At 41.8% G+C, this 25586-nt stretch overlaps 1 protein-coding gene across 1 annotated transcript in view; it reads left to right on the top strand.

Moving 5' to 3' along the window:
- The first annotated feature begins 342 nt into the window (after nucleotides 1–342).
- Nucleotides 343–25586, top strand: part of esr2b (estrogen receptor 2b) — a 42727-nt gene continuing 17483 nt past the window's right edge. The window contains exons 1-6 of the mRNA XM_080783690.1: nucleotides 343–651; nucleotides 13109–13599; nucleotides 15049–15227; nucleotides 16260–16376; nucleotides 18649–18987; nucleotides 19696–19834. Of these exons, the coding sequence (XP_080639816.1) occupies nucleotides 13199–13599; nucleotides 15049–15227; nucleotides 16260–16376; nucleotides 18649–18987; nucleotides 19696–19834 (1175 nt within the window). The 5' untranslated portion in view covers nucleotides 343–651; nucleotides 13109–13198. The remainder of the gene's footprint in view (nucleotides 652–13108; nucleotides 13600–15048; nucleotides 15228–16259; nucleotides 16377–18648; nucleotides 18988–19695; nucleotides 19835–25586) is intronic.

Genomic DNA, 25586 nt, shown 5'->3' on the forward strand with positions numbered 1-25586 from the left:
GTCAAACTCTCCAAATTCACCAGAACACAATTACATCTCCTGGATTCTGCAGTTCAATGTTGGAAGCCCTGTTGAATTGGAATATATATATATATATATATATTCCAATATATATTCCAATATATATAATAATTGGAATATATATATATATATATATTCCAATTCAACAGGGCTTCCAACGTGTGTGTGTGTGTGTGTGTGTGTGTGTGTGTGTTGTTGCTTGCTATTATAGCTTCACTCTGCACACTTTTTCGGGCTGTCCAAGTGGGTGTGGTCGGTGACGTCCCTAGGCACGGGTATAACACCAAACCTGGCATGTAGCTAAAGAAGATACGACCGAAAGAAAAAGAAAACATTTTACACGCGTGGAATAAACTTAACCGAAATGGTTCGAGGAGGGAGGAACGTCGGGTACCTGTGATAGGCCTACTCACTCACTGGAAAAGCAATTCGCAAAAACGCGGCGTCACACTTTTTTTTTTCTCCTTCTCTACTGTTCCTGATCCATTTGACTGTCTGTATCGGCGGGCTTTGTGACAGTCAGAGACACTATACCTGCTTCGGACTACAGACAGACGGGACAGACCACGGCCAGCTAGCGACAGAAAACAACCCGTGCCGGTCACAGTGTGTCCAGTCACCTTCTGACAGGTTTGTGGCACCGCTGCACCGCAACATTTGCTTCGACGTTAGAGTTAACTTTTTTCCGCTAAAAAGATCAATCTAATTAGCCTAAGACAAAAGTGTGAATGTGACGAGCCGACATTTAAGTGTCGGAAATATTTCCTTGCAGTTTCATGTAACTTAATTGTGGTGTTTTGTAAAGCTTGTTTGCATACGGTACTAGAAATACTATTTGCGAGTCAACTTTACTGTAGCAAGCAACAGATGAATGGCTGGCTTGAATTCATCAACGTGGATAAGTCCATTTGCCTTATTATTTACTAATTACCTGATTTATTGCAAACGTTAGACACGTGTGTGATCCAAATCCACGCAAAGCTCTTCCTGGAGCACTTGTCATCTTCTATATCTACCGGTAATTATGCTATCCTCTAATAATTAACCGCTCATGCACTTAAGATGCAATTTAGCCTACTTGCAACAGTCAAGAACAAGATAAGTTACGTATGCTCAGCTGGAAGGATAAAAAGTATATCACGGTCACGGTCTCACGGACCATTTGGGAGACCCAGTCGTGTAAACCTGGAGTCATGAAACGAAGCGCTGTGTGGAGAACGTGAGACTGGACTGGTGTCTGGCTGTCTGCATGTCCCAGCCTCCAGGCTCCAGCTGTCAGATAAGACCTGCTCTCTCCTCACTATAGGCTATTATGACTGCGCTCAACTATTCATGTGCTACATGTGATATGTATTTCTAAAAGCGCTCAAACTATATGATCTACTTATTCCATTTATAGCTGTATAAAGTATTGAGGGGATGAGGCTGTATGCATGCACTTCCCTTGACACATAATCTTCCTGATAGCCTTGAAACTGCCCACAGTGTACTATACTCTAGTGTTACTGTAGTGTACATGATGCCAAATTCCTTTTCCACTCACAAATAACTCCGCTGCGGAGGAGTTGCTCATGTGTCTGTGCATAACGTCTTTGGGGATGAATGGGGGGAGAGGGGATGTCTGAGTGGATGTCCTGTAAGGACAAAAAAAGCAACTCCAGCTCCAACTTAAAGACGTGCATCCCTTTCCGTTCTCCTCCTGCAGGCTCCGCTGACTTTAAATAAAAGCAACAAGATCCTAAAAATGCTCTCAAGACTCAAGGTCACTCTTGTCAAGAGTTCTTGCAGTAGTTTGTCTGTTGCTCAGGAACCCCAGGTTCTTCTCGGCCATAATAAAACTAAAAGCATGCAGTGCCATCACCTCACACGTGTATGTATGCAGTATGCACACGTATACGACTAGACAACCAGGTGAATGCAGTTAATGAGAACTGTGGTTCTCAAAATGTTTAATTTTAAAGACCCTAATAACTCTTGAGAGTGTAACCACATGGACCAGTAAGGGTCCATTTGTACTCTCAGAGTTAGACCTATGCATGTTTTGGATAGCATAAGCGTCTTTATGAACTGTCGTGTGGTATTCACTGCAAATGTTTCCATTAACACTAAGGATTTTCCAACCCCAAATAATCTCCATGCTAAAATATTGCATTATTTTTGTGACTTGTTTGGTTCGTTGTTGTGTGTCAGGTGGGCAAACGATTCCATAATGTGGTCTGTTTTATGTTGTGGTCAGTGCAATTACTTCAACCATCACTGCTCTCTGTCCATTGCTCTCCTATTTCTTTAATTCTACTATCTATTCTGTTCTTCTCTCTCCTCTCTCTATTGTAAGCCTGTTCAGTGCTGGAATTGGTAACGATTTGTGGAGTGTCTGTCAGCTATTGTTGTGCTGCTCTATACTATATACGACTACTCTATTCAGCAGTTTGATGAACAATCCTTGAACAAGTGACTATAAAATCTTGTCTGCGTGTTTTCTGTGTATGTGTGCTCTTAAGTTTTTGTACTCTTTCTCTGCTGTGTGTGTGTGTGTGTGTGTGTGTGTGTGCGTGCGTGCATGCAGCATGCACATCTGTATTTTATTTCATGAGCTTTCAGGCTTGTGTGCGTACATGTGTAGTGTAGTGTGTACTTAGTCTACTTACTGTATCCCCTGCTCCTCAAGGTTTCTGCCTTTCATGTGAAAGTCCTTACTATACCCAATTGTGAGCATGTACAAGCACACTCCTATCTGTGCAGAGCCTGACCAATGCTGGTTTTTGAGTCTGATGCCAATTACTAATGTTTTGACTATTTTGTAAAAAGTGTAAAATCAATTGAAGTTTTTCAAATATAGAATGCATCGGAATGCAACACATTAAGAGCTTGTAGATCTATTATTTTAGATTTATTTTAAAACGACTGTAAATTTCAAATTCCCACCTCTGACCAAAACAGGGAGGGACGCCAGCTAGAAATTAGTAAAAAATCAGGACACATTGCAGCGATGTAAATAGCCTGCATCCAAAGCCCAAACCACACCAAAGGGTCGGGTTGTGACAAATCTTTTTTTTAGGTAGACCACACCAATGCAACTCATTGCAACTTAATGCGTTGCATTGGTTTGGTTTACTTTTAAGAAACGTTTTGTCCCAACCCGACCCTTTGCAGTTTGGTGTGGCTTGGGCTTTAATAAGACTCACTACATTTTGAAAGGACATAATCATGTCACGGTTACTTCTCACCCTCCGGGGTTCCTGGGATACAATACTGTACTCAGTACTGTACTCTGACGTTGAAGTAGGACTATAAAATGTCCCTGGGACTCATCTAAAAGACCACCCCTGGGTCCCGGGATTGAAAACCTATTTGTATCACTGCATCGGCTGCATAATTGCTGATATGATGTAAAAAGAAATGTGTTGGCTATAGCATATCGGTCTGTCTCTAATTATTGAGCATATGTGTGTGATGTTTAAGCAGATTAGTTCATCAGCCCTCCTCTTCCCGTAGAAGTTTGTTCTTTCAAGTCTGTCAAGTAAGACATTGTAGCAGCCCTAACAGGTGACAGGCAAAATTACTTTAACCACCCTACGCCATAATCAGCCTGTCTTAAGCGCTACTCTCGGAGAGGTCGTTCATTGCTTGTTGTTTTTTAGTTTTTAGTTTTTTTCCGTAAATGTATTTTGGCCAAATCCCAAGCCTCTTCCTCCTCCTGCTCCTTCTCCCATATAATCTGCTTACAATCCCCCTCTCTCTCTGTCTCCCCTCCCTCCTCTCTCATTCTTATTTTTTTAGTCTGTATATGATAATGATAATGAACTTTATTTATATAGCACCTTTCAGAGCAAGGTTCCAAAGTGTAGAAGGATGAATAGAGGGGTTTGTTAATGGTTTTCATTGGGTCTTTGTGCCATCGTATGAATGTGGTTGCTGGCTAACAAATAGTTTTTTATTATTGTTCATATTCTATAATAATTCAGATAATTTGGCAAACCAAGCATTTTACCAAGCATACTGTAAATGTTTTTTTAATTTTTAATTTTAAATCAAATGTTGGTATCAAATTGGCCCTTTGTGTTTACTAGTGGAAACATAGTACAAAAATACAAGACGTTATATTGTATGACCATTTAAAAGACACAGTAGAGAAGACTCTGGGGGGATTCAGTTGTATTACATTAACACTCAGCATTTTACTGTGTACAGTTGTTCCAGACATGTCTTAACCACTGACGGTCACAGTCGAGTTGATTTGTGTGAAGTTTGGTTGTGGAACAGTTGCAGTATTCCATGATATTATGGGAAAGGATTTTAAGCACACACTTACAGTATGTATGAGTACTGAATACAAATCTGCCCTCACTTATAATTGACAAGACTCTTTCAACAACAAACGTTCAACATGTATTTTTTTTTACACAGAGTTAGGATCTCACTCCACCTTTATTTATCTTAACGCATGGGTTAAATCTTTGAAAATGGCATTAACTCATCAACTGCCAGATTTTCTCTAGAACAGTCGGCACTGCAGCCACTGCCAGCGGCTTTACTAATCTTTCAAGACCCACAGAATATTTGTTGGAGGACTGACCCTGTAAATACCGATATTCATTCAGTCAACGTTTATTTAAAATTTTCAATAATGCTGAGATTACACACACATATATCATAAGAACAACAAAGGCAAACAATAATGTTGACAGCAATCAGTTAAAACGGTTGCATACAGGTAATGCACGGTCGGTTATTTGTCCCTGAAATGGCCAGTAGATGCTAGGCGGGTATTCAGTTGCTAACACCCCTTTTGGTGTTAGCATTATGTTATGCTTTAGCTATTGAAAAATAGCAGATCTACAAGCTCATAGCGCGCCACTCGGTGGCGCGCTATGAGCTTGTAGGTCTGCTATTTTTGAAACATTTAAGAACGACTGACATAGAAACATAGCTTTTTCAGAAAACTGTCAGGATGTAGAAGACATTTTTAGAATCTGATCTCAGGTCAGAATGGGTTAAGGTCTTGTTGCAAGAGGTTCCAAGAATCAGGTGCACCAATGCAATGAAAGCAGTCTTTCCCAGTTCAAATGTGGCAAGAGGAACCAGCAGGATTTAGCCAAACACTAGAGCGAGTTAGAATGTGACTACTAGGTTTCTGATGTAGCATGGATGGATGTGCCAATGATTATTGCGTCTCTCAGTCAGAGAAGACCAGCTCATGCACCCTTATCATACTAGGGCACAGTGATGAGTGTTGTAGTTGTCACCACCAGTAATAAACCTCAGAGCTGAGTCCAGAGGCTTGAGTGTGTGACGATAGATATTCATCTCAAAAGAAAGAAGAGAGTTTCTACTTTCATTTGGGGGAAATCGTGATTAGGGGTGTAAAAAAAAAATCAATTCGAATTAGAATCGCGATTCCCGTGATGAACGATTCAAAATAGATTCATAATTCCAAAATATATATATTTTTAATTTCTGCTTACAGTTACAGTTTTCACTACATGGTGTTTCTGATATGAAATGTAAGCCTACTCTAATTGCAGTAAACATCATGCCCTCAGTCATTTTCATTTTTCAAGTTACTGTAGTCAGTACTGGTCACTTCAGATCAGCACAGCTGTATTGTATTGTAGTATTGAATCGAGAATAATTTTGAATAGACAATTTTTTTGAATCAAATCGTGACCCCAAGAATCAGAATCGAATCGTGGGACACCCAAAGATTCACAGCCCTAATCGTGATGTTCCGTTTTGACTAGTTATTGGCAGATGAATATAGCTTGTTTTCACCTAAATTAGAAAGCAGCATTTTGTTTTATAAATCCTGTAATACTGTATTAAACTGTCTGAGATTTGTTTTGATCAAATGTTTTCCGTTTGTCCTCTGATCCCGAAGCTATAGATTTATAATACAGGTTTACGGAAGAGTGCCCTCCACACTGAAAACACCAAATGATATTTGTGGTTAGATTAGTTAAATGTGTGGTCCATAGAGACCTAAAGTAAAATATTAATATTTGTGTTTATCTTAAAGTGGCCTTTTTGGCTGTCCCTTGTATGTTTATTTTTTTGTTTTCAAACAATAATGTGGCAACAAGATCATGTCTGAGCATCAAACACAGAATTTCCAGCTGCATTGATACATATTACGTATCGGGAAGCATGACGATATGACATATATTTTTTTTTACCACAGATATAATGTTTACATGGCCAATGCACTAGATGTGACACTATTAAGTCAGGTTTTGCAGAGAGTCATATTAGTTACCTTTAACCCATTGCTGCCTAGACAGAGGGTGGTTTACCATGGATGTCTGCCAGGGCTGCCAGTTGACATACTGTACTAGAACGCATGCCTGTCTTCTGTCCAAAGCTCAAACTTCACCACAAAATAGCCTGTCACCCTATCAATAGGTAATAACCCTTGCACCCAATGCCACACTGCATTGAAAAGTAAGTATAATGACACTACATTTTAAATTGGTCACTACAGTATGTTATGGTGTTGTGTGTGTGTGCGCGCGCGCGCGCGCGGTATTTATGTACATTTTTGTTTAAAAAAAGATCAGGCAAACCGCTCGTATTGTGTGGAGAGAGACTGCTTATGATCAAATAATCCTTGACAAGTGAAGGTTGAATTCCCACAGGGTTTTTAATGAGGCTTCCAGGGTACAAGTTTCTAAATGTCAGACAGAGAGCAGCATGGAGGAGGAAATTGTTGCATTTGAGAGCCAGGTTGAATTCCTCTTTTTGAAATTGACTTTATTTTAGAGAATGAAGCCAGTTTTAAATGGGGGGTCAAAAGAATAGTCACCCATCATGCTAAATGTAAGTATGCTCACTGAATCCAGAGAGGTTTTAAGTGCAACAGAAGAAACATTACATGAACATTTGAGTGCCTGTGGTTTTGTCACGATGCAAGGCCAGGTGGCTGTTGATTGGATGGTTGCATCTCTCTTCACAGACCCAACCCAAGGTCTGTGGTGTCTCTACGACAAATCACTTTTAAGTTTTAACCCTGATTTATTTAAATTCATAGCTTGAATTGAAATTTCACTGAGCATAGGTTTTATTGAATCATTCAGTTTGACTATAGGAACTTCTACATTACATAATACTTCCTGAAATGATCACAGTATACCGAAAGAATAGTAATTATTAGTGACCATAATCCGGACCAATCCCCATTTTCTTTGATGTTTGTGCATTCCAGTAAAAAGAAAAAGTGTAATGCTATTACATGCTGTAGTGGTGAAAGTCTTGACAATTATGTCTGGTTTCTGATCTGTGGACTGTTCTTGGACTAAAGCCACTGGTTGCTTTTTGTTGATTCTGGCACTGATTAACTGGCTGCATGTCTGTTTTGGCACAGCCAAGTCTTTTGCAAGGCCCTAAAGGGCGATAGAATTCATAGTCTTTGTTCGTTTATATTACCTTTTGTTGAATATTGCTTTCATAATTACATTTCCCCTCAGCACATGATGCTCACCTTTTCTGTAAAGATTGGCACCTGTGTGTGTGTGTGTGTGTGTGTGTGGTACTTAAAAAAAATCTGGATTTATCTTTTTCAAACGATACATAAATGCCCCAGGACCATGGTCCCATAAGACCATAGAAGTGACTAAAATACATTGTGGGACTTTTTTGTTGTGTGTGTGTGTGTGTGTGTGTGTGTGTGTGTGTGTGTGTGTGTGTGTGTGTGTGTGTGTGTGTGTGTGTGTGTGTGTGTGTGTGTGTGTGTGTGTGTGTGTGTGTGTGTGTGTGTGTGTGTGTGTGTGTGTGTGTGTGTGTGTGTGTGTGTGTGTGTGTGTGTGTGTGTGTGTGTGTGTGTGTGTGTGTGTGTGTGTGTGTGTGTGTGTGTGTGTGTGTGGATAATCATGTAAAGAGTGATTGTGAGTGAGAGAGAGAGAAAGGGGATAATCATGTAAAGAGGGAGTGTGTGATATTGAGAAAGATAATCTCTGATTCTAAATGCTTATTACACGTCTCCATTCCCAAATAATCATCCTTAAGCCTAATTTGTATTTATTCACATGACCGTATCGTGTCATGTGTCACTTGGCTAAAAACTGTCGATCAGTTTTTTTTGTGTAATGAAGTAAAGTATTTGCTTTTAATCTGCATGCACTGCAGCTGTAGTGTTTTTTGGCCCTCTGCGTTCACATTTCAGTCATCACAGAAATACATTTACTATCTTAATTTTTTATGTGGTTTACAGTTTACTTGTGTCCTCATGATCCACAAATCAAAGGCTAGTGTAGTCTAGAGATGGTTTGGGCACAATGTGAGAGCATAACAGAATCTTGTCGTCTATAGATTTAAATTACCTTCTTCCTTACTATAATTCAGTTAAGCATTTAGCAGATGCTCAAGGTGACTTACATCCAGAGTTCAGGTTTTTAAATGTCTGACAGGGAGCAGCATGTAGGAGCAAATTATTAGCTTTGAGAGCCAGGTTGAATCCCTCTTTTTGAAATTGACTATTTTAGAGGAGAATGAAGCCAAGATTTGAGAAAGTGACACATGATTTGTAAATGGTCTTAAGTATAGTGCAAAGAAAATCCACAAAGTTACTACGATACCAGATAAATATCAAACCTAGATTAACATTCACAAATTCATAATACTACCCTACAACCCACCCACCCCTCTGCACCCCACAATTTATCCACAAACCACATACAGATCCCTTGCTTAGTTGCTTTCATACTTTCTTATTTTGCACTTTAAAATATACAATTCATGTGCACTTTCACACTCACTTTTCTTCCTTCCTTATACAATAATTCAATTACAAAATCCCTAGTTTACCAGTATAATTAGCCAAATTGTCACTTTTTTCCCCCCAATGTGCAATTGTTTACATTTATCTGGATTTAACCTGGTCGGTGCCAAATTTTGAACTTGCACTCCCTGGATGCCAACGATGAACTTCTGCCCCAAATTTTCCAGAACGGCCTGTTATAGTGCCACCAGGAGGCCGACTTTTGGAATACACATTTTTTTATATTACTCCTCCAGATTCTGTCCAAACATCCCGCAAATCGTTACACACTATCTCTATAGTCATGTGTTCAAGACGGATTCGTCCGATATTTCATATTAATTGGCTAACATTGGCTTTCAAAGTTTGCAGGATTGGCCCGTTGTGAACAAAAATCCTCCAATCATGAACGCTTCGTGCAATTTACGTGAAATCTTTCACAGACTTTCCTACTAGTCCAGGGGTGGGCAACTGGCGGCCCGGGGGCCACATGCGGCCCCCACCTTCACTTAATGTGGCCCTCAGGTTAATGTCAGAATACTGATATAATATTGGTTTCAGCTGTTTACAATTCCACAACATGCAAACATGACCCGCTTTAATTACTTCAGTCTAAATTAGTAGCTCAATGCTCAACACTGCACCTATAATTAAAGGCATTTGAAATTACATAAAAATGTAAATTTTCAGGATTCCAATTTGAATATAGCAATAATAGCCGATCCACAAGCTCAAAACGAGCTTGTAGATCGGCTATTTTTGCTGCGACAGTAATATATGGCCCTAGGGAGTGAGTGTGGAAATATAGTGGCCCTCTCCATCGTCAAAGTTGCCCACCACTGTACTAGGCTGAGGAATATATCCCACCTTTTCACATTGGCCTGTTCCACCAACGGGTGAATTTTTGCAAAACACATTTTTGGAACAAAATGCGTCTCAAATCATCCAAAGCGTAAGAAGAAATGGCACCCTTTTCACATTGGCCTATTATAGCGCCACCAGGAGGCCACAACCTGACCTTCCCTGGTGGAGACTTGTGCCCCGAGGGGCACTTTATCTAGTTCTAAATATTTTTCGTGTCATCCGCAAAAATATGATAGATAGATACCTTTATTATCCCGCGGGGGAAATCAGTCGCCCAGAGGCGGCAGAGCAGTTAAGGTTACAACCATAGACTGTAAAAAATATGGACAAAGCGTTCCGCAGGTCTAACATGAACGTAAAATGAAGCCTGTCAGTCCTTGCAATGGAAGTCGCCATCTTTCTAGATCCGTTTGGGCCCAGCTGGCCATTGGCTGGCCCAGACAACGAGGCGGGACTTCCCCCCTTCTTCTTCGTTGGTTTTTATTTTGACTCGAGTGGGTGGGGGATCCCGTTCATAGACTGTAACGGTAGCCACGCCCCTCAGAACATGCGCGACTTTATGGTCATTTTTTTTATAAATGGGACCATAATTTTCCTAAAAGAATATTATGACATTAGAAATGAGACTTTAAACTAGTGACTGGAAGAAGAAAGTATTCATGACCATGTTTATTAAGGTAATACAGTCTAGGTGAAGTTGGGCCCAAATACATGGACTTCTATGGGGCTATGGGTTTTTTTGAGCCCAATGACAGCGCCACAACAGGCCATTATATGAACTTTCATTTCCTTAGTGGCTTCACAAAATATCTGTCTGACTGCCCCCCTGGTTACAACATACAAGTAATAATAATAAGATCAAAAGTACTGTAGTATACAGAAGAAACAGGCAGAAGGAAAAGCAAGGTGCATCAAGAAACAATACAAAATAATAATAATATAATTTTTCTTTAAAGAAACAGTGCAAACAAGAATAAACAAAAACCTATATACAGTCGATCAGTGCGTCATAATAAAGTGAATTACTGCGTCTCATCATAGGAAAAACAAGACAAATAAGGTCAACAGTCTTTCACACCTGCGAGTTGGGAGGGAGAATCTGTCGTTCCCTCGTTTACTCCAGTACCCCATTATCTCTAGGTGGAGGGCGTGGGAGGAATTTTTCAGGATCGTGTCCAGCTTAGTTGCAGTTCTCACCCTGGCCACCTCCTCGTTACTCCAAAGAAGAGAACACTCGCCATAACAGACTGGTAGAACATATGTAACATTCTGTTACACACGCCAAATGATCTCAGCCTCCTCAGGAAGAACAGCCTGCTCTTCCCTTTGAAGTGCCACAGCATTGTCCGACCAGTTCAGAGAGTTGTTCAGGTGTATTCGAAGGAATTTATACTTGTCCACAACCTCCACCGCCTCCCCGTTAATGGTGCTGGGCACCGGAGGTTCTCTCCTGGTTGTACGGAAATCCACCACCATCTCCTTGGTCTTGCTGGCATTAAGCCGGAGGTGGTTTGCCTCGCTCTACTGCACAAAGTCACTCCATCATGTTCAGTAGTGTTGCCGCCAGAGATATGGCTGACCGAGAACTTCTGAAGGTTACAGGTCTCGGAGATGAAGCGGAAATCCGATGTGATGGGAAAATAGTGGGAGTTCTAGGGGGTGAGGTAGAGTCTGGAGAGGTGAGTTTTCAGACACTGGCAGAAAATGGAGAAAGATTATGCTGTCCTTCATTTGTTTTTGCTCTGATGCTGTTGATTTTGTAATGATGATGTCCCAATTCTTCCTTAGGATGGTGTAAACAGCGCGGCTGTCACACAGAATTAGTTGGAAGACAGATCTTACGATTTTTTCCAAAAGAGACAGCACCAAAAAAAGTCCTTGCTGACGTAAAAGTCCAGCTGACGTAAGTTGAGACCCCCCCCCCCCCCCACCCACACACACGTGCACAAACGCACACTCACAAATAAGTTAACCACTTAAATATCAAATCTAGTGAGCTTGTAGATCAGCTATTTTCAATATTCTTTGAACTTTTATCTTCTTTTTCAAAAATATTATAACAAAATGTACACAATCAATGTTAAAATGTAACTACCGGTAGTGTAACAAAAAGGAAGACAGAAAAAGGGGGAAAATGCAATAAAATTTTCAAATTGCAAAAGAATAAAAACAGGCAATAAAAACATGGCCTACCGAAGTCTGCTGGTTCATCAAAGGAGCTGTGCTCAAGTGTTTTTTCAATTACGTGTAGAAATTGGGCTATTTATCAGCAAGAAAGGGAAGCCAGTGGCAGAGTTGGCAAAGTATCACGGCAAAAAAAAAAGTGAGTTTCAGAATAGTTTCCAAATCTTCACTCGGCTCAAGGAGGAATTCTTGCCCTTTTGCTTACCGTTTACTAACAACGCAGCATCAGTTGTACTTGAGGAGCTCCAGGTGGGACTCATTAAAGTTCAATATAACTTTGAGACTATGGGACTGGATTAATATTATCTGAAAGGTCTGAATGATGTAACCCAAGATGACAGACTTTGCCTCAAATACATTGCACATATTGCACAGAGAACATATCTCTGACTACTACAGGCTTTCTCCAAATGAACGATAACAAATCCATGCTGCACTCGCAGCTGATGAAGAGATATAGATCCCTTCATGGGTATTTTCGGATTTATTAGTATTGTCCTGAATACCCTTTACAAGCTGTCTATGTATTAGGACCTGAGCACTGCACCATTGCGAAATCTTATTGAAATGCAAGGAATTATTATTTGCCAAAGGGACTTTTTGATGGCCTAATGGCTCAATAGTGCCCCCTGCAAAATTCCAAAGTTGTAGCCCAACAATACAGTTTCACCGGCAAGTTTAAGAATTGGTACTCACATGATCTACATTCCCAAATGTTGGACTTAACTTTTTACTTTTGACCTGCTTGTCATAAACGCTTAGTTGTGAGTAACCTAATTAGAATCTATTTAGAGTCCTGGTTTTTCATTGGTTAGTTATGAGTAGCCTAATTAGACTCTATTTAGAGTCCTGGTTTTTCATTGGTTAGTTGTGAGTAGCCTAAGTAGACTCTATTTAGAGTCCTGGTTTTTCATTGGTTAGTTGTGAGTAGCCTAAGTAGACTCTATTTAGAGTCCTGGTTTTTCATTGCTGTTGGTAAGCACATGGTCAACATTCGATAGTTTCTATCTTTTTCCATAACTTTTAAACAGTTTGTCATACAGCGTCATGAGTCCTTGTCCTTAGCTCTTACCTCTTTTGTGATTCTTCAAAATTTAAGAAAATCACCATAGTTTATAAATTTTAAATCTGTCGTGTTTTTTAGTTTACAACGATTTAACATTTTTAAAATTAGCCAATAAATATAATCAAGTGACTTTGTGGCAAGATTGTTATCTGAGCCGTGGCCAGTGCGCAAGTTATATTGCCCAACATGAATCTCTCTAACACAACTATATATCCTCCTCCCAGATCCAAGGCTTGTCCACAGTGCGGGATGCAGTAGAACTGGCTTCATAATCATCACCACCACCATTCAGTAGACCATCCACACCCCCAGGCATGGCCTCCTCCCCTGGGCCCCATGCTGACCCCTCACCACTGCTCCAGCTGCAGGAAGTGGACTCCAGTAAGCCCTTGGAGAGGCCGATCTCCCCGGGGCTTCTGCCCGCCATCTGCCCACCCATGGCCATGGACACGGTCTGCATCCCCGCTCCGTACGCAGACAGTAGCCATGAGTACAGCCATGGCCCGGGGCCCCTGACCTTCTACAGCCCTTCGGTGCTCGGCTACGGCAGGGCACCCATCACTGACGGTCCAGCGTCCTCACTGTTCTGGCCCTCCCACGGACACCACAGCATGCCCTCGCTGACCCTGCACTGCCCCCAGCCTTTAATGTACAATGACCCAAACCCACATACACACTGGGTGGGGCCCAAACCCCATGGTATCGGCACTAACAGGTAGGACTTTTGGTCAGTAGAGCTGTCGACATGCATGACAATTCAAACCGAACCGTAACTGACCCAAGTGAGATGTAGGGCTGTCAAGATTACACATTTTAAGTTGACTATTAATTGTCATACAAATAATTGTAATTAATGATTTAATTTAGTTTTTGGCATTGAACATTGGAACATATGACTTATATATATATATATACCGGTATTTCAGTTTTTCTTTTAGGCTTCATAATTAATAATTGCACTGGTCAGATATGACAAATAATCTAATGAAAGTTTTAATAATGTAATACTTTCAAAAACATTTTAAAATAGTAGAAACAGCTGATCTACAAACGTACAATGCCTCTCAAAGGGAACAGTGAAACGATTATGCAAAATAATTATGTAATAATTTTGATCCAAAAATATGACGTCAAGTGTTCTGTGCCTCCGCAATTAATGTTGTGACTGCACAAACTAGTTTGGCTACAGTGATTGGTCAGACATTGGAACACTATTCTGTGGCAGTATGAAAGGACATTTGTCCGTCAGACATTTTATAGAGACAGAAACGGAGACATGCAAGACATCGGAGTCTGATTCAAACTGGCATCCGACACACTGCACAGCCAAAACGTATAACAAGAGATACTGTAGATGCCAGCACAATGTCCTTTATAATATTATTTGCCTCACCGGGACCAACACGTGTTTCAGCCTTCTTCAGCGTTTCGTTGATGAAGTAGCTGTTGGTCCCAAAGAGGCAAATAAAGTGATAAAGCTCAAGGACATTGTTGAGCGCTGACTTCTTCCTCTTGTCCAAAATATCATTATCAAATATTTCTATCAGCTGAATTCCACTGTTTCTTTTTGACTACAAGAGCTAAGCGAGCCGTGCTGTGAACCGGCACATTTCACAGGTTCTAGTTTAGGTTCTGTTTGTTTGCATACGCTACGGCTCTCAGGACATAATTCGGGCCCTGCTCTTCAAGGTTAGATACTGTAGTTCTAACCTTGAGTACTGGGAACCCAGCACTCGGGTGTACGTTCAAAATGTTTCTAAAATTAAATAACAGATCTACAACTCACGATGTGTGACAATGCAACACACTGTGAGCTTGTAGATCAGCAATTTTCACTTTATTTATTTTTGACATACCTCCCCCTACAGGGGTGGTTCTGATTACAGTGGTACAACGTAAATTAAAATCCATCACAGAACTTAACGGGTTCTAGAAAGTTTCAGGTTACTCAGGATTCTGGGTTACTCGTGGTAAAGAGCCACAACAGTGCTAATAGCCTAATAAACTGTTGGAATCGGGGTAGTTGGAGGTTGACATAATATACCAATGTAGAAAACGTCTTTGAGCAACATGAGACAAACATCTGTTGATGGAAAGACTAATGACAAGACTAATTGTCGAGTTCTGAATGTCGAGTCGTCTTCATATGTTTCTCTTCTCGTAGCTCCGTCATCAGCGCCAACAAGCTGCTGGGGAAGAGGCTGGACTCGTCCTCCACCACCTCCTCTGTGATGAAGTCTGACATGCACTTCTGTGCTGTGTGCCATGACTACGCCTCGGGCTACCACTACGGTGTGTGGTCCTGTGAGGGATGCAAGGCCTTCTTTAAGAGGAGCATCCAAGGTACGTATGGACTGGACATCCTCTGATTCCACCTGACTGTAGGGGTGTGACAGTTACCGTAATACAACTAATCGATTTAATCGATATAAGAAACGAATCACATTTGTGTGAAGATGCCCACTGTCACTGCTTAAAGCAAACGTTTCTTTGAAAATAGAAGCTCGGGGTGCCGGGAAGATATGGCAGCTTTTACTTTCCGTACAAAAACCGGGAGGCATAATGTTGCTCGCTTACCTTACTATGATTACGATCAAGTCTCTCTAGAAGCGTTAATATTCTGGGCGAGAGGCATGTTGAAGTCAGAAATGAAGTATAGCCATCTGGTCAAAACCACGGAGAGCATGGCGAGCCTTTCTTTCTGATCGCTAAACAGGGAAGTGAATGTGACTGCGCATGCGCGAAAAGCAAGGAGTACATTGCAGAAGTATAGGCCAATGAAAAAGCACTAGGACGTGTATACACACTTCGTCGCAATCAGTCGGTTGGATTAGTTATGACGTTTCCACACGTCGTATGGACTGAATGTGTTAAAGGTCCATAGACTTGGTCCTGTTTTCTTTCCATAGACTTGGTCCCCACATGATGTCATTTCTGAAAGCCAGATTTGGGAGAGGCTAGCGCCCCTCAAAAATTACTGATAATAAAATAATGTAATCAAGTTCCCAAAAATAAAAACAATGTCATAATTTGGAGCCAATCTACAAGCTAAATGTGAGCTTGTTTATGACGAGGAATGCATTTAAATTCCTACTCAAAAGTCTCACTATCTCTTTCTAAATTGTTTGCCTTCCACACTGTTGATTTTAACAACGGTGAACTCGTTCAAAATGTGTTATTGCCAACACATTCAGCCCACCTAGCCTTCAGCTGTTCCTTCATTCAATTCCTACCATCCATCACATCATTTACATCTGCTAAGGTTCTCTGTCCTTGATCCCTTCATTGTGTGAGTGTCTGTCACCCATTAATTCGTCATTCCTTATGAACCAAACATAAAATGTCCTCTCTGCCACTGTGTTCCCCTCCACTCAGGACACAACGACTACATCTGCCCTGCAACCAACCAATGCACTATCGACAAGAACCGACGCAAAAGCTGCCAAGCCTGCCGTCTACATAAATGCTATGATGTGGGCATGATGAAGTGCGGTAGGTCCTCTTCTTCCTCACTCCTTTCTCAACCTTGTAGCACTTAATTGATTACTCTGAGCTCTATGAATGAATGAATGAATTAATGGTTTATTTCAATCTTATGCCGTTGGAACATTACAAGAAGAATCATGTATTAAACTCATTTGACATGATCGAAAAGGTATAGGCGGAAGCTGGTAGCTTTTTATTGCCTATCCTTATTACATTGTTCTGTTATAACTAAGAGAAAATTGGAAAGTACTTGATCATTTGCCCTAAAGCATTTTAGCGGTCACTTACTCAGATGTTGCATTTTGTAAGTCGCTTTCGATAAGAATGTCGACTACTAGTCTAAGGAGTCTGTCTAAGTTACCAACTTTATGTACTGTAAGTTGCTGTATAGGTTGCTTGTCACTTGACTGCTGGAATGAATTTGAGACTTGAAAGTAAAAACTTGATCAGATTTCAGCTGATTAAACCCTGGAGCAATATCCTATTCAAAGAATGATGCAATTTTAACTATCACTATCATCGGGGCACGGTGGCACAGCTGGTAGTGCTGTCGCCTCACAGCTAGAAGGTCCTGGGTTCGATTCCCCAGCTCGGGACGCTGTGGGTGCTGGCGGCGTGTTTCCTCCTCCGCGTCATCAGTGCCCATACCCGAAGGCGGGGTTGGCGAAAGGGCCTTTCTGTGTGGAATTTGCATGTTCTCCCCATGTCCCCTAGGGTAGGTACCCTCACAAAAAACATGCAGTAATCCTGGTCACTAAACTGCCTCCCCCTGGCCAGCCGGGGCGCCTGATGGAGGGGAAAGGAACTGGTTGGAATAACGTGTTCCTTCCACGCGCTACGTCCAACCAGGGAAACTCCCCCCTGTCAGGTGTAAAGGAGCAACTTCAGGCATGAAGGAAGCATGAGTTCAAGTCCGTTGCTCTCCCCTTGTCTCCCATATATGGGGACTAGGTTGGTGGAGGGTGTGTAGAGCCCAGGATCACATTGACACAGGGGTGAGAAATGGGTTACAAAATCATGGGATAAAAAAAAATATATATATAAAAAAATATATCACTATCATCACAGCCTTTGTTTAGCCTACTGTTGTGTACAAAGTTCTACGTTTCTATGGGGTTTGTTTTAAATTAGTACAGACTGACTGATGGGTAAAATGCGGAGACAAATGGTACGACTTTGACTTTGACTCCCCTTGTGGCTCTACACACACTCTGACACCTTCTCCCCCACACAGCCAGGGTTACTATTGTCTTTATTTATTTTTGATAGGTTTCCCTGCCTTTATTTGATAGTGTACAGTAAGCTGACATGAAATGGGGAGAGAGAGATAGGGAGTGACATGCAGCAAAGGTCGTCGAGATTGGATTCGAACCCACAACACACTGTCGGGCTGGATTAGCAGCCTAGGTCCCCACACATCTATGCCAGGCGTCTGGCCTGGCATAGATGTGCCCACATGAGACCCGATATGTAAAAAACTTAAAACGATCGCTAGAAATTCACTGGTAGTGACAGAGTAAACAATATTTACTTAAATTACACAGATTAACTAAATTAAATGTATGCCTGCTTTCTGAAGCCGGAGACAGACTCCCTGTGCCCAGACGTTGACTCATTGAAGTGCACGTACAGTATGAAACAGCTGATTGCGCAGGAAATAAAAAAATATTAATATCAGTTATTTTCATTTAGAGCAGGGGAGAAAACACTGTGCCAGGTTCCGAGCTGACAGTGAAATGCAAATGATCCCATTAATTTGAACAATGGACTCCAGGTGATCTGTGAGGTGTGAAGACCTTCTCTGCCTGGGGGAGAAAGTTTGCCATAAATTAATGTCAGGCATAGTGTGATTGTGCCTGTTTTCATATTAGAAAACATTACAGATGGAAATATGTGATGGAAGGGGAACCTTCTGAGAGCTTGATGAGCAAAGATAATCGACTTCAAAACTCAAAATGGGTCAGGCTGACTGCTTAGACACTTGGGTGTTAAGAGACTGGGCCCAGAAACAGTGACACTTAACCCATTCTGAGCGGGAACCCCTTTTGGTGTTAGCGTTATGTTATGCTTTAGCTATTGAAAAATAGCAGATCTACAAGCTCATAGCGCGCCACCGAGTGGCGCGCTACGAGCTTGTAGGTCTGCTATTTTTGAAAAATCGAAGAACGACTGACATAGAAACAAGGCTTTTTCAGAAAACTGTCAGGATGTACAAGACATTTTTTAGAATCTTATCTCAGGTCAGAATGGGTTTTAAAGTCTTGGTTAATGTCTTCAGGGGTGAGACGCGAGAGGTGCAGCTACCGTGGAGGGGTGCGGCACCGGCGTGGAGCATCCCAGCCACGGGATGCCTCCGGAGGGGGACGCCTGGTCATGGCCTCCCAGAGGTCCCAGAGGCACCTGCTGCACCTGGAAGGGCCCTACCCCTTCCAGCCGCATCACACCACCATGAGCCCCGAGCAGTTCATCTCCCGCATCATGGAGGCCGAGCCCCCGGAGATCTACCTCATGGAGGACATCAATAAGCCTTTCACCGAGGCCAGCATGATGATGTCTCTCACCAACCTGGCCGACAAGGAGCTAGTTCTGATGATCAGCTGGGCCAAGAAGATCCCTGGTGAGGGAGGGTGAGGGTGAGGGTGAGGGTGAGGGTGAGGGTGAGGGTGAGTGTGAGTGTGAGTGTGAGTGTGAGTGTGTGTGTGTGTGTGTGTGTGTGTGTGTGTGTGTGTGTGTGTGTGTGTGTGTGTGTGTGTGTGTGTGTGTGTGTGTGTGCGTGCATGCCTTCAAGGTTAAAAGGTTTTATTCTATTCCATTCCATTCTATGTCCTCTCCTCATGCGTCTGTCTGTTTAAAGCAGAGCTCACACTCTGCCTCCTTGTTGAACAAAGGTCATTTCAGACAAGGTGAAAATTAGTCTCCATAGTCACATAAAAGAGCTAGTGAGCCATGAGACGGGTTGTTTTTTTTGTTTTTTCTTTCATTTTGCAGTGAAGAATAGATGGATAGACTTGTGTACACTGAAATGCTCATTTCATTGTTTATGTGGCATCCTAGTGTCTTGTTGTTTATCTCTGTGCTCTACGTATGTGACCTGGTGATTGCTGACTAGTTGTGACGTGTTGTGACCATGTATTGTAGATCGTCTATTTTCACCGAATGTTGCCACGTAATTGGGATGCCTGTGTTCAAGTGGTTCAGAATAACTTACTTAAGGTGTGTGTGTGTGTGTGTGTGTGTGTGTGTGTGTGTGTGTGTGTGTGTGTGTGTGTGTGTGTGTGTGTGTGTGTGTGTGTGTGTGTGTGTGTGTGTGTGTGCGCGCGTGCAGGCTTCATGGAACTCAGTCTAGCAGATCAGATCCACTTGTTAAAGTGCTGCTGGCTGGAGGTGCTGATGCTGGGGCTGATGTGGAGGTCTGTGGACCATCCTGGAAAACTCATCTTCTCACCAGACTTCAAACTAAACAGGTCAGTATGGAGTAAAGTTAGCTTTCTCTTTATTTTTAGCATTTTAGTTTTTCTTTCTTGCCTTCCTTCTTTCTTTTGTAATACATTTACTTGTTTATTTGTTATCTAAACTTTGTTTTTTTGTTTCGTTTTCTTATTCTAACTACGGAGACTTCAACCCACTCGGATATCTATATGTAATGTATGTTCTGACAGTTTCAATTCATGTTGTATTTCCTGTCTCTCCCTATTTCCTGTCCTCTCCGAACTATAGATAATCTGCATGCTCTTTTCTGCGAACTGTTGTGTTGGTTTGACACAGTTCTTTCTTTCTTTCTTTCTTTTAGCCCCTTTATAGATTAAAGTGTGTGTGTGTGTGTGTGTGTGTGTGTGTGTGTGTGTGTGTGTGTGTGTGTGTGTGTGTGTGTGTGTGTGTGTGTGTGTGTGTGTGTGTGTGTGTGTGTGTGTGTGTGTGTGTGTGTGTGTGTGTGTGTGTGTGTGTGTGTGTGTGTGTGCGTGCGTGCGTGCGTGCGTGCGCACGCGCACGCGCATTGGGTATGTCTGTGCCAGTGTGTGTGTGTGGGTGGGCGCTGATAAGAATGCTGCTGGTTACATTGTGTTCTCCCAAAACCTCCCCTCACATACAGTACTGATGAGACGCTGTCCACACACTGATATCACTATAGGCCTATCTCACAGCCCTTCCCCGCCCCCTTTTCTGAGCTAATGGTGTTGAAAGCAGGTAGGGATGTAGCTCTGGTCCATAGCCTTACTCATGGACCAGAGCTACATCCCTACCTGCTTTCTCTGCACCATTTAAGGCCGTTTCCAAATGTTAAAATGTAAAAGACCAATATTATTATGAAGAAAACAAGATGGTAAGACAGCTAAAACTAAAATAGAATAATGTTTACCTTCAGAAAAAGCGTTGTTTATGGCTTCTGAATGTAGGTCATTTAACACTAGGACGTCGGAGCAGCCGTTCTGACCGATTTTGAGATTTTAAAGTTTATTTTCTTAGCCCATGAAGTCCAGAGAAAGTTCCCCTTGCATGACTTTGTCTAAATATTCGATTGAAATCATCTCTGTTTTTTTCCCCATCTAAAACGTTTTGTAAATATGATTTTAGGCATAGATATACCTACTAGGTCTGGCTATTTCGGCCAAATCGACCAGTGTCCCCCTTTCTCCCCCACTCGTCTAAAGATCTTCACAGTTCACACCTCCCTCTCCAGCTGGAGACGACATTGTTGCCTGCACGCACGCACTTTTCTTTTTTTCTTCCCTCTCATAAATAAATTATTATACACCCAATGAAAATTGACACTTCACGGATTATAGGCCATTTTGAATTAGAACAATCGTTTGGCAGAGAATAGCACAATTTAAATTTCAACCTTTTTTTTGCGCGCTACTTGATCATGGTGGCCCCCTGAAAATGGCTCATCTCATGTCATGCAATGACTTTATTTCTCCCGAAACGGAAACAATATATTGCGACCTCTTTCCTTTCTTAGTCAAAGACTGTTTTCAATTAAATTACTTGTGTATAATATGAATAAATGCTACATCCTACAGTACATTGTGCATTGTGTTCGATAACACACGCGTATCCTATAATGTTTCCCCCTCTATATAAAAATGACAATATATAACTCTAATGTCGTGTTTCGTCTGACTCTGAGCAATGTGCCTGGCTCTGGCTGTTATACAATAACGTGCGCTCACACCATCACTATAATTATAAGTTTGGTAAACTGAAATGAAGTTAGAATGTGACATGCCTGGTTTCTATTTAGTGTGCAAGGCTTACATCCGGTCTAAAGCCCACCCACTGTATGCGCTGATTTCCATACACAATACATACACGATCCGTATCCTCCCCTCACCGGATGTTGAATTAACAGTGCTAACGGCCTTTTCGTAGTTTACATGTTTACATGTAGTTTACATGTTTTTTTTATTTATTTTTATTTTAAATGAGCGAGTTATGATTTAAAGAAAAGAGGGGTGGAGGGGAAAAAAGAACACACAACACACAGACAGCTAGCTAACTAGGCTAGCTAGCTTCTAGCCTGTTGTGTGTTGGTGAAAGTCTATTCTCCAGGCTGGGAAGCGTATTTGACCGAGTAGCTACGTGGTTTTGTTTATTTTCTGTAAAGTATAACCAAAATGCTCCTCCATACTATAGCCATGTAGAATAATTCTGTGTTTACAAACCCACAAGCACGCTAATGGGCGGTGATCAGAGCGTGAAACCTGAGGACAAAGACATTCTAGGACCAATCGAAAACAACATGCAAACTTTTTCGTTTGCATGGTTGGTTTGACCCCATGCGATTCTTTGGCACAATCAATCAAATATATATTAATTACATCGATAACACAAGTGTAGCCTATAATGTTTCCCCCTCTAGATAAAAATGACAATATATAACTCTAATGTCGTATTTCGTCTGACTCTGAGCAATGTGCCTCGCTCTGGCTGTTATACAATAACGTGCGCTCACACCGTCACTATAATTATAGTTTGGTAAACTGAAATGAAAAAGAAAAAATAACTTGAGTCGTCCTGTAGTTAGTTGCTGTTGCAGTTGGAATGTGACATTTACAAGACAATGGCAACTTTGGCAAGTCGTCAAACCCCCGCTGTGGGGGGAGAGGTGTGAAAAGACTCATTCATTTTTACCTTTGGCAGTCTTATTAGTAGTGATTTCATTTCAGACATGCTAGTGTTAACATGTGATGTCTGTCTGGAAAGGGGGCGGAGAATGGCTGTGAGATAGGCCTATTCACTAGAAATTAGGGTGGCCACCTGTAAGACCTCAGAAAGGAGGACACTTTTGCGCCCCCACTACTACTACTACTACTATTGCACGCACCTGATTTTCACCACCATCATCTCCAGCAGTATCTCTGGTCCATAGCCTTCTACTGCTTCTATGATTCTGCCCTGCGCAGTAAGGCTATGGGACTTTCCGTTTTAAAGCTCAAATCGACATATTATGTTCACAGTGCTTTAGCCTCCCTTTCTTTATGATGTCGAGCTCCATATTGCTCATTAAATGTAGTTTTTCATTTCGGCATATTTGCTTTATTTATCCCTGCATTAACTATACTAAAGTGATTGTGAGAACACACATTCCACAAAAAACAAACAGAACAGACCATCCCACTGGCAGTGTTGACAGGTTTTGGAAGAGAAACAAGCAACCATGTCTATGAAAACAAGCCCAAAAGAAGCCTGACTAGGCTTAGCTATTTTATAAAACAAGGCCAAAGTCGCTTATAATTAAGCGGACATGGCAACACTCCGAATGTCTCCTCTCTCTTTTTAAGACAGTGGTAGTGTGGCTGGCTCGCTGCGGAGCTGAGCAGCGCTGCGGAGATTTTAATACAGAGACGACGTAAATGACAGTTATGACACAAGCACTGTATATCACACAAAACCGGACAATTATGTGTCCGGCCAGAGGTTGAGGTGGGAGGAGGACAGGTGGGTCTAAAACCGGACTGTCCGGCGTGAAACCGGACGTCTGGCCACCCTACTAGAAATGCACACATATGTAGTAGAGGCAGCCTGATATATCGGCCATTCTTTTTTGACAATGTCGGTATTCATTACGTATTGAGCTAAAAGCATTATTTTATACGTTGGCTATTCAAAAATAGATAGCAGATATGCAAGTTCATAGTGCAATGAGCTTGTAGATCTGCTATTATAGATTTGTTTTTGTGCAAATCTTTGAATATTATAAGTCATTTTAAACTCAAATCTTTTTTATGGGAGTCCCTGGAACAAAATATTTTAAGATGGGGGGTCGGCGGCCAACTGCACATCATTTTGGGGGTCCTTGACATGAAAAGGTTTGAGCACCAGCTGATTTGTTTGTGTTGTTGTTAAACTGTTAAGATTTAGAAGACATTTTGTAGAATCTGCCTCAGGTCTTACTGGGTAAACCAGATTTGACCACCAGGACACGGCAGCTGTTTTTGGTTGATTGAATACTTTATTTAACACCTTCATTTCCTGGGGTTATTTAATCCATTAAAGTCGCAGTGAAATGAAAAAGACGTTTTTCACACTTTTAGACCATATCCGTGGTCATCATATGGGCATACCTAACAATGGATGCCAAAAAAATGGGAAAATTCTCATTTCTGTGTGTTTTTATATCAAAGATCCATAAAAACGATTGTATTATTTATTTATTAAAACGAAAACGTGCTGCGTGATGACGTGTAGAGATACACATCGATAAAGGCCAATAAAAATGAAGCTCACCTGTTTAATTCCCCATGTCTGCGCATCCATGCAACACAGCTGCTTCTGATTACAGATTACTCCGTTTTTATTTCCATTCAAGATAACATTCAGACAGTGTATTACTCGGTTTCAACTTAATCATCACGCTAAAATATGTTTCTGAAAACATTATAGGGTAGAAATAAGCCACATAACAGTAAACTGGTTGTGCTGGGCGACCGTCTGATTTGTAAACAAACACATACCACGCTGTAGCGCATAGCATAGCTACCGTCCCTAGCTACCGTCCCATCGCCTGAAGGGATGCGACACTCTGATTGGTTCAGAAACTTCAGACCGGTGTTTCATGTGGAAACACCATTTTCATGTTGTTCACCATTTCCGTTTCACTGCGCCTTTAAATAAAAGTGCCCAGCGATTTATAGCAGCGGAGCACTTTTACTGACGGACCGGATGTTATCCCGGATGTGGGTGTAGCAGCTAAATGTAGCCAAAACACTATCGACAACAGTGGGAGGTATGATTAAATCTACCGCTACTAGCGACTGGACAGCGGGGGGGCCGTCTAACACATGATCTTTTCTTAGAATTAGACGGGATGATTTAGATCGCGAGTTTATTAACGTTTTAAGATTTTCGGTCTCGTCGGCTAATCTGGGGGAACATTTTCGACGACGTCCCACTGTTGCGCAACATCGAATGTCACGCAACAGGCGCTCCTAGCCTGTGGAGCGATGCGATCGGTTCTGATAGCATGAATCTCCGTCCTGGGCATCCGAGTACTAATTAACAGGACGGAGACCTCCGTCTGGGGCCCTGCACAGGAAAGTACATTTCAATATTAAGAGGATTTAAACCCAAGAAAGCATATTGGCTTGTTTCCATTGGGGTCCCTCATACTCAACTCAGCTTCAAGAATCCCCTGCGGTCCTGGGCCCTGACTCTTGTAGCAGTTCTACAAGCTGAGCTTTTAGATGGGCTATTTTTGGCCCCATTGCCCCTGCCGGCAGGGGGCAGAGGCTGTCCACCTCATGAACAGCTCTCAGCGGGTAAATGGCGCTGGTCAAGGTCTCAGGTTCCAACTCCGATGTTTTTGATTTCCCCCCCTGGACCCCCCTGGGGTTTAACCCATTTAGGCCTGACCTCGAAATTTAAAAATCCTCCAGTTTTCTGAAATAAATATTTTCGTGATTTTTCAAAAATAGCATACCTACAAGCTCGTAGCGCACCGCTCGGTGGCGCGCTATGAGCTTGTAGATCTGCTATTTTTCAATAGCTAAAGCATAACACCAAAATGGGTTCCCGCCCAAAATGGGTTAAGAGGTTAAGAAAAAAAATCACTTTGTGTATTTTATATTCACTTGTTTGCTTGTTCAGTGTATATTGAAAAACATCTGTAATCATTGGGCTAAAGAAATATGGATCTGTCGGCCTCTAGAGGTAGAGTGCAATTTGTGTCCGTCTTCACTTTTGTCTTCAATGTTTGTGTTTACACAAACCCAGAAA

This window comes from Protomyctophum bolini, assembly GCF_963924005.1.
Source record: "Protomyctophum bolini genome assembly, chromosome: 15".
Taxonomy (NCBI): Eukaryota; Metazoa; Chordata; class Actinopteri; order Myctophiformes; family Myctophidae; genus Protomyctophum; species Protomyctophum bolini.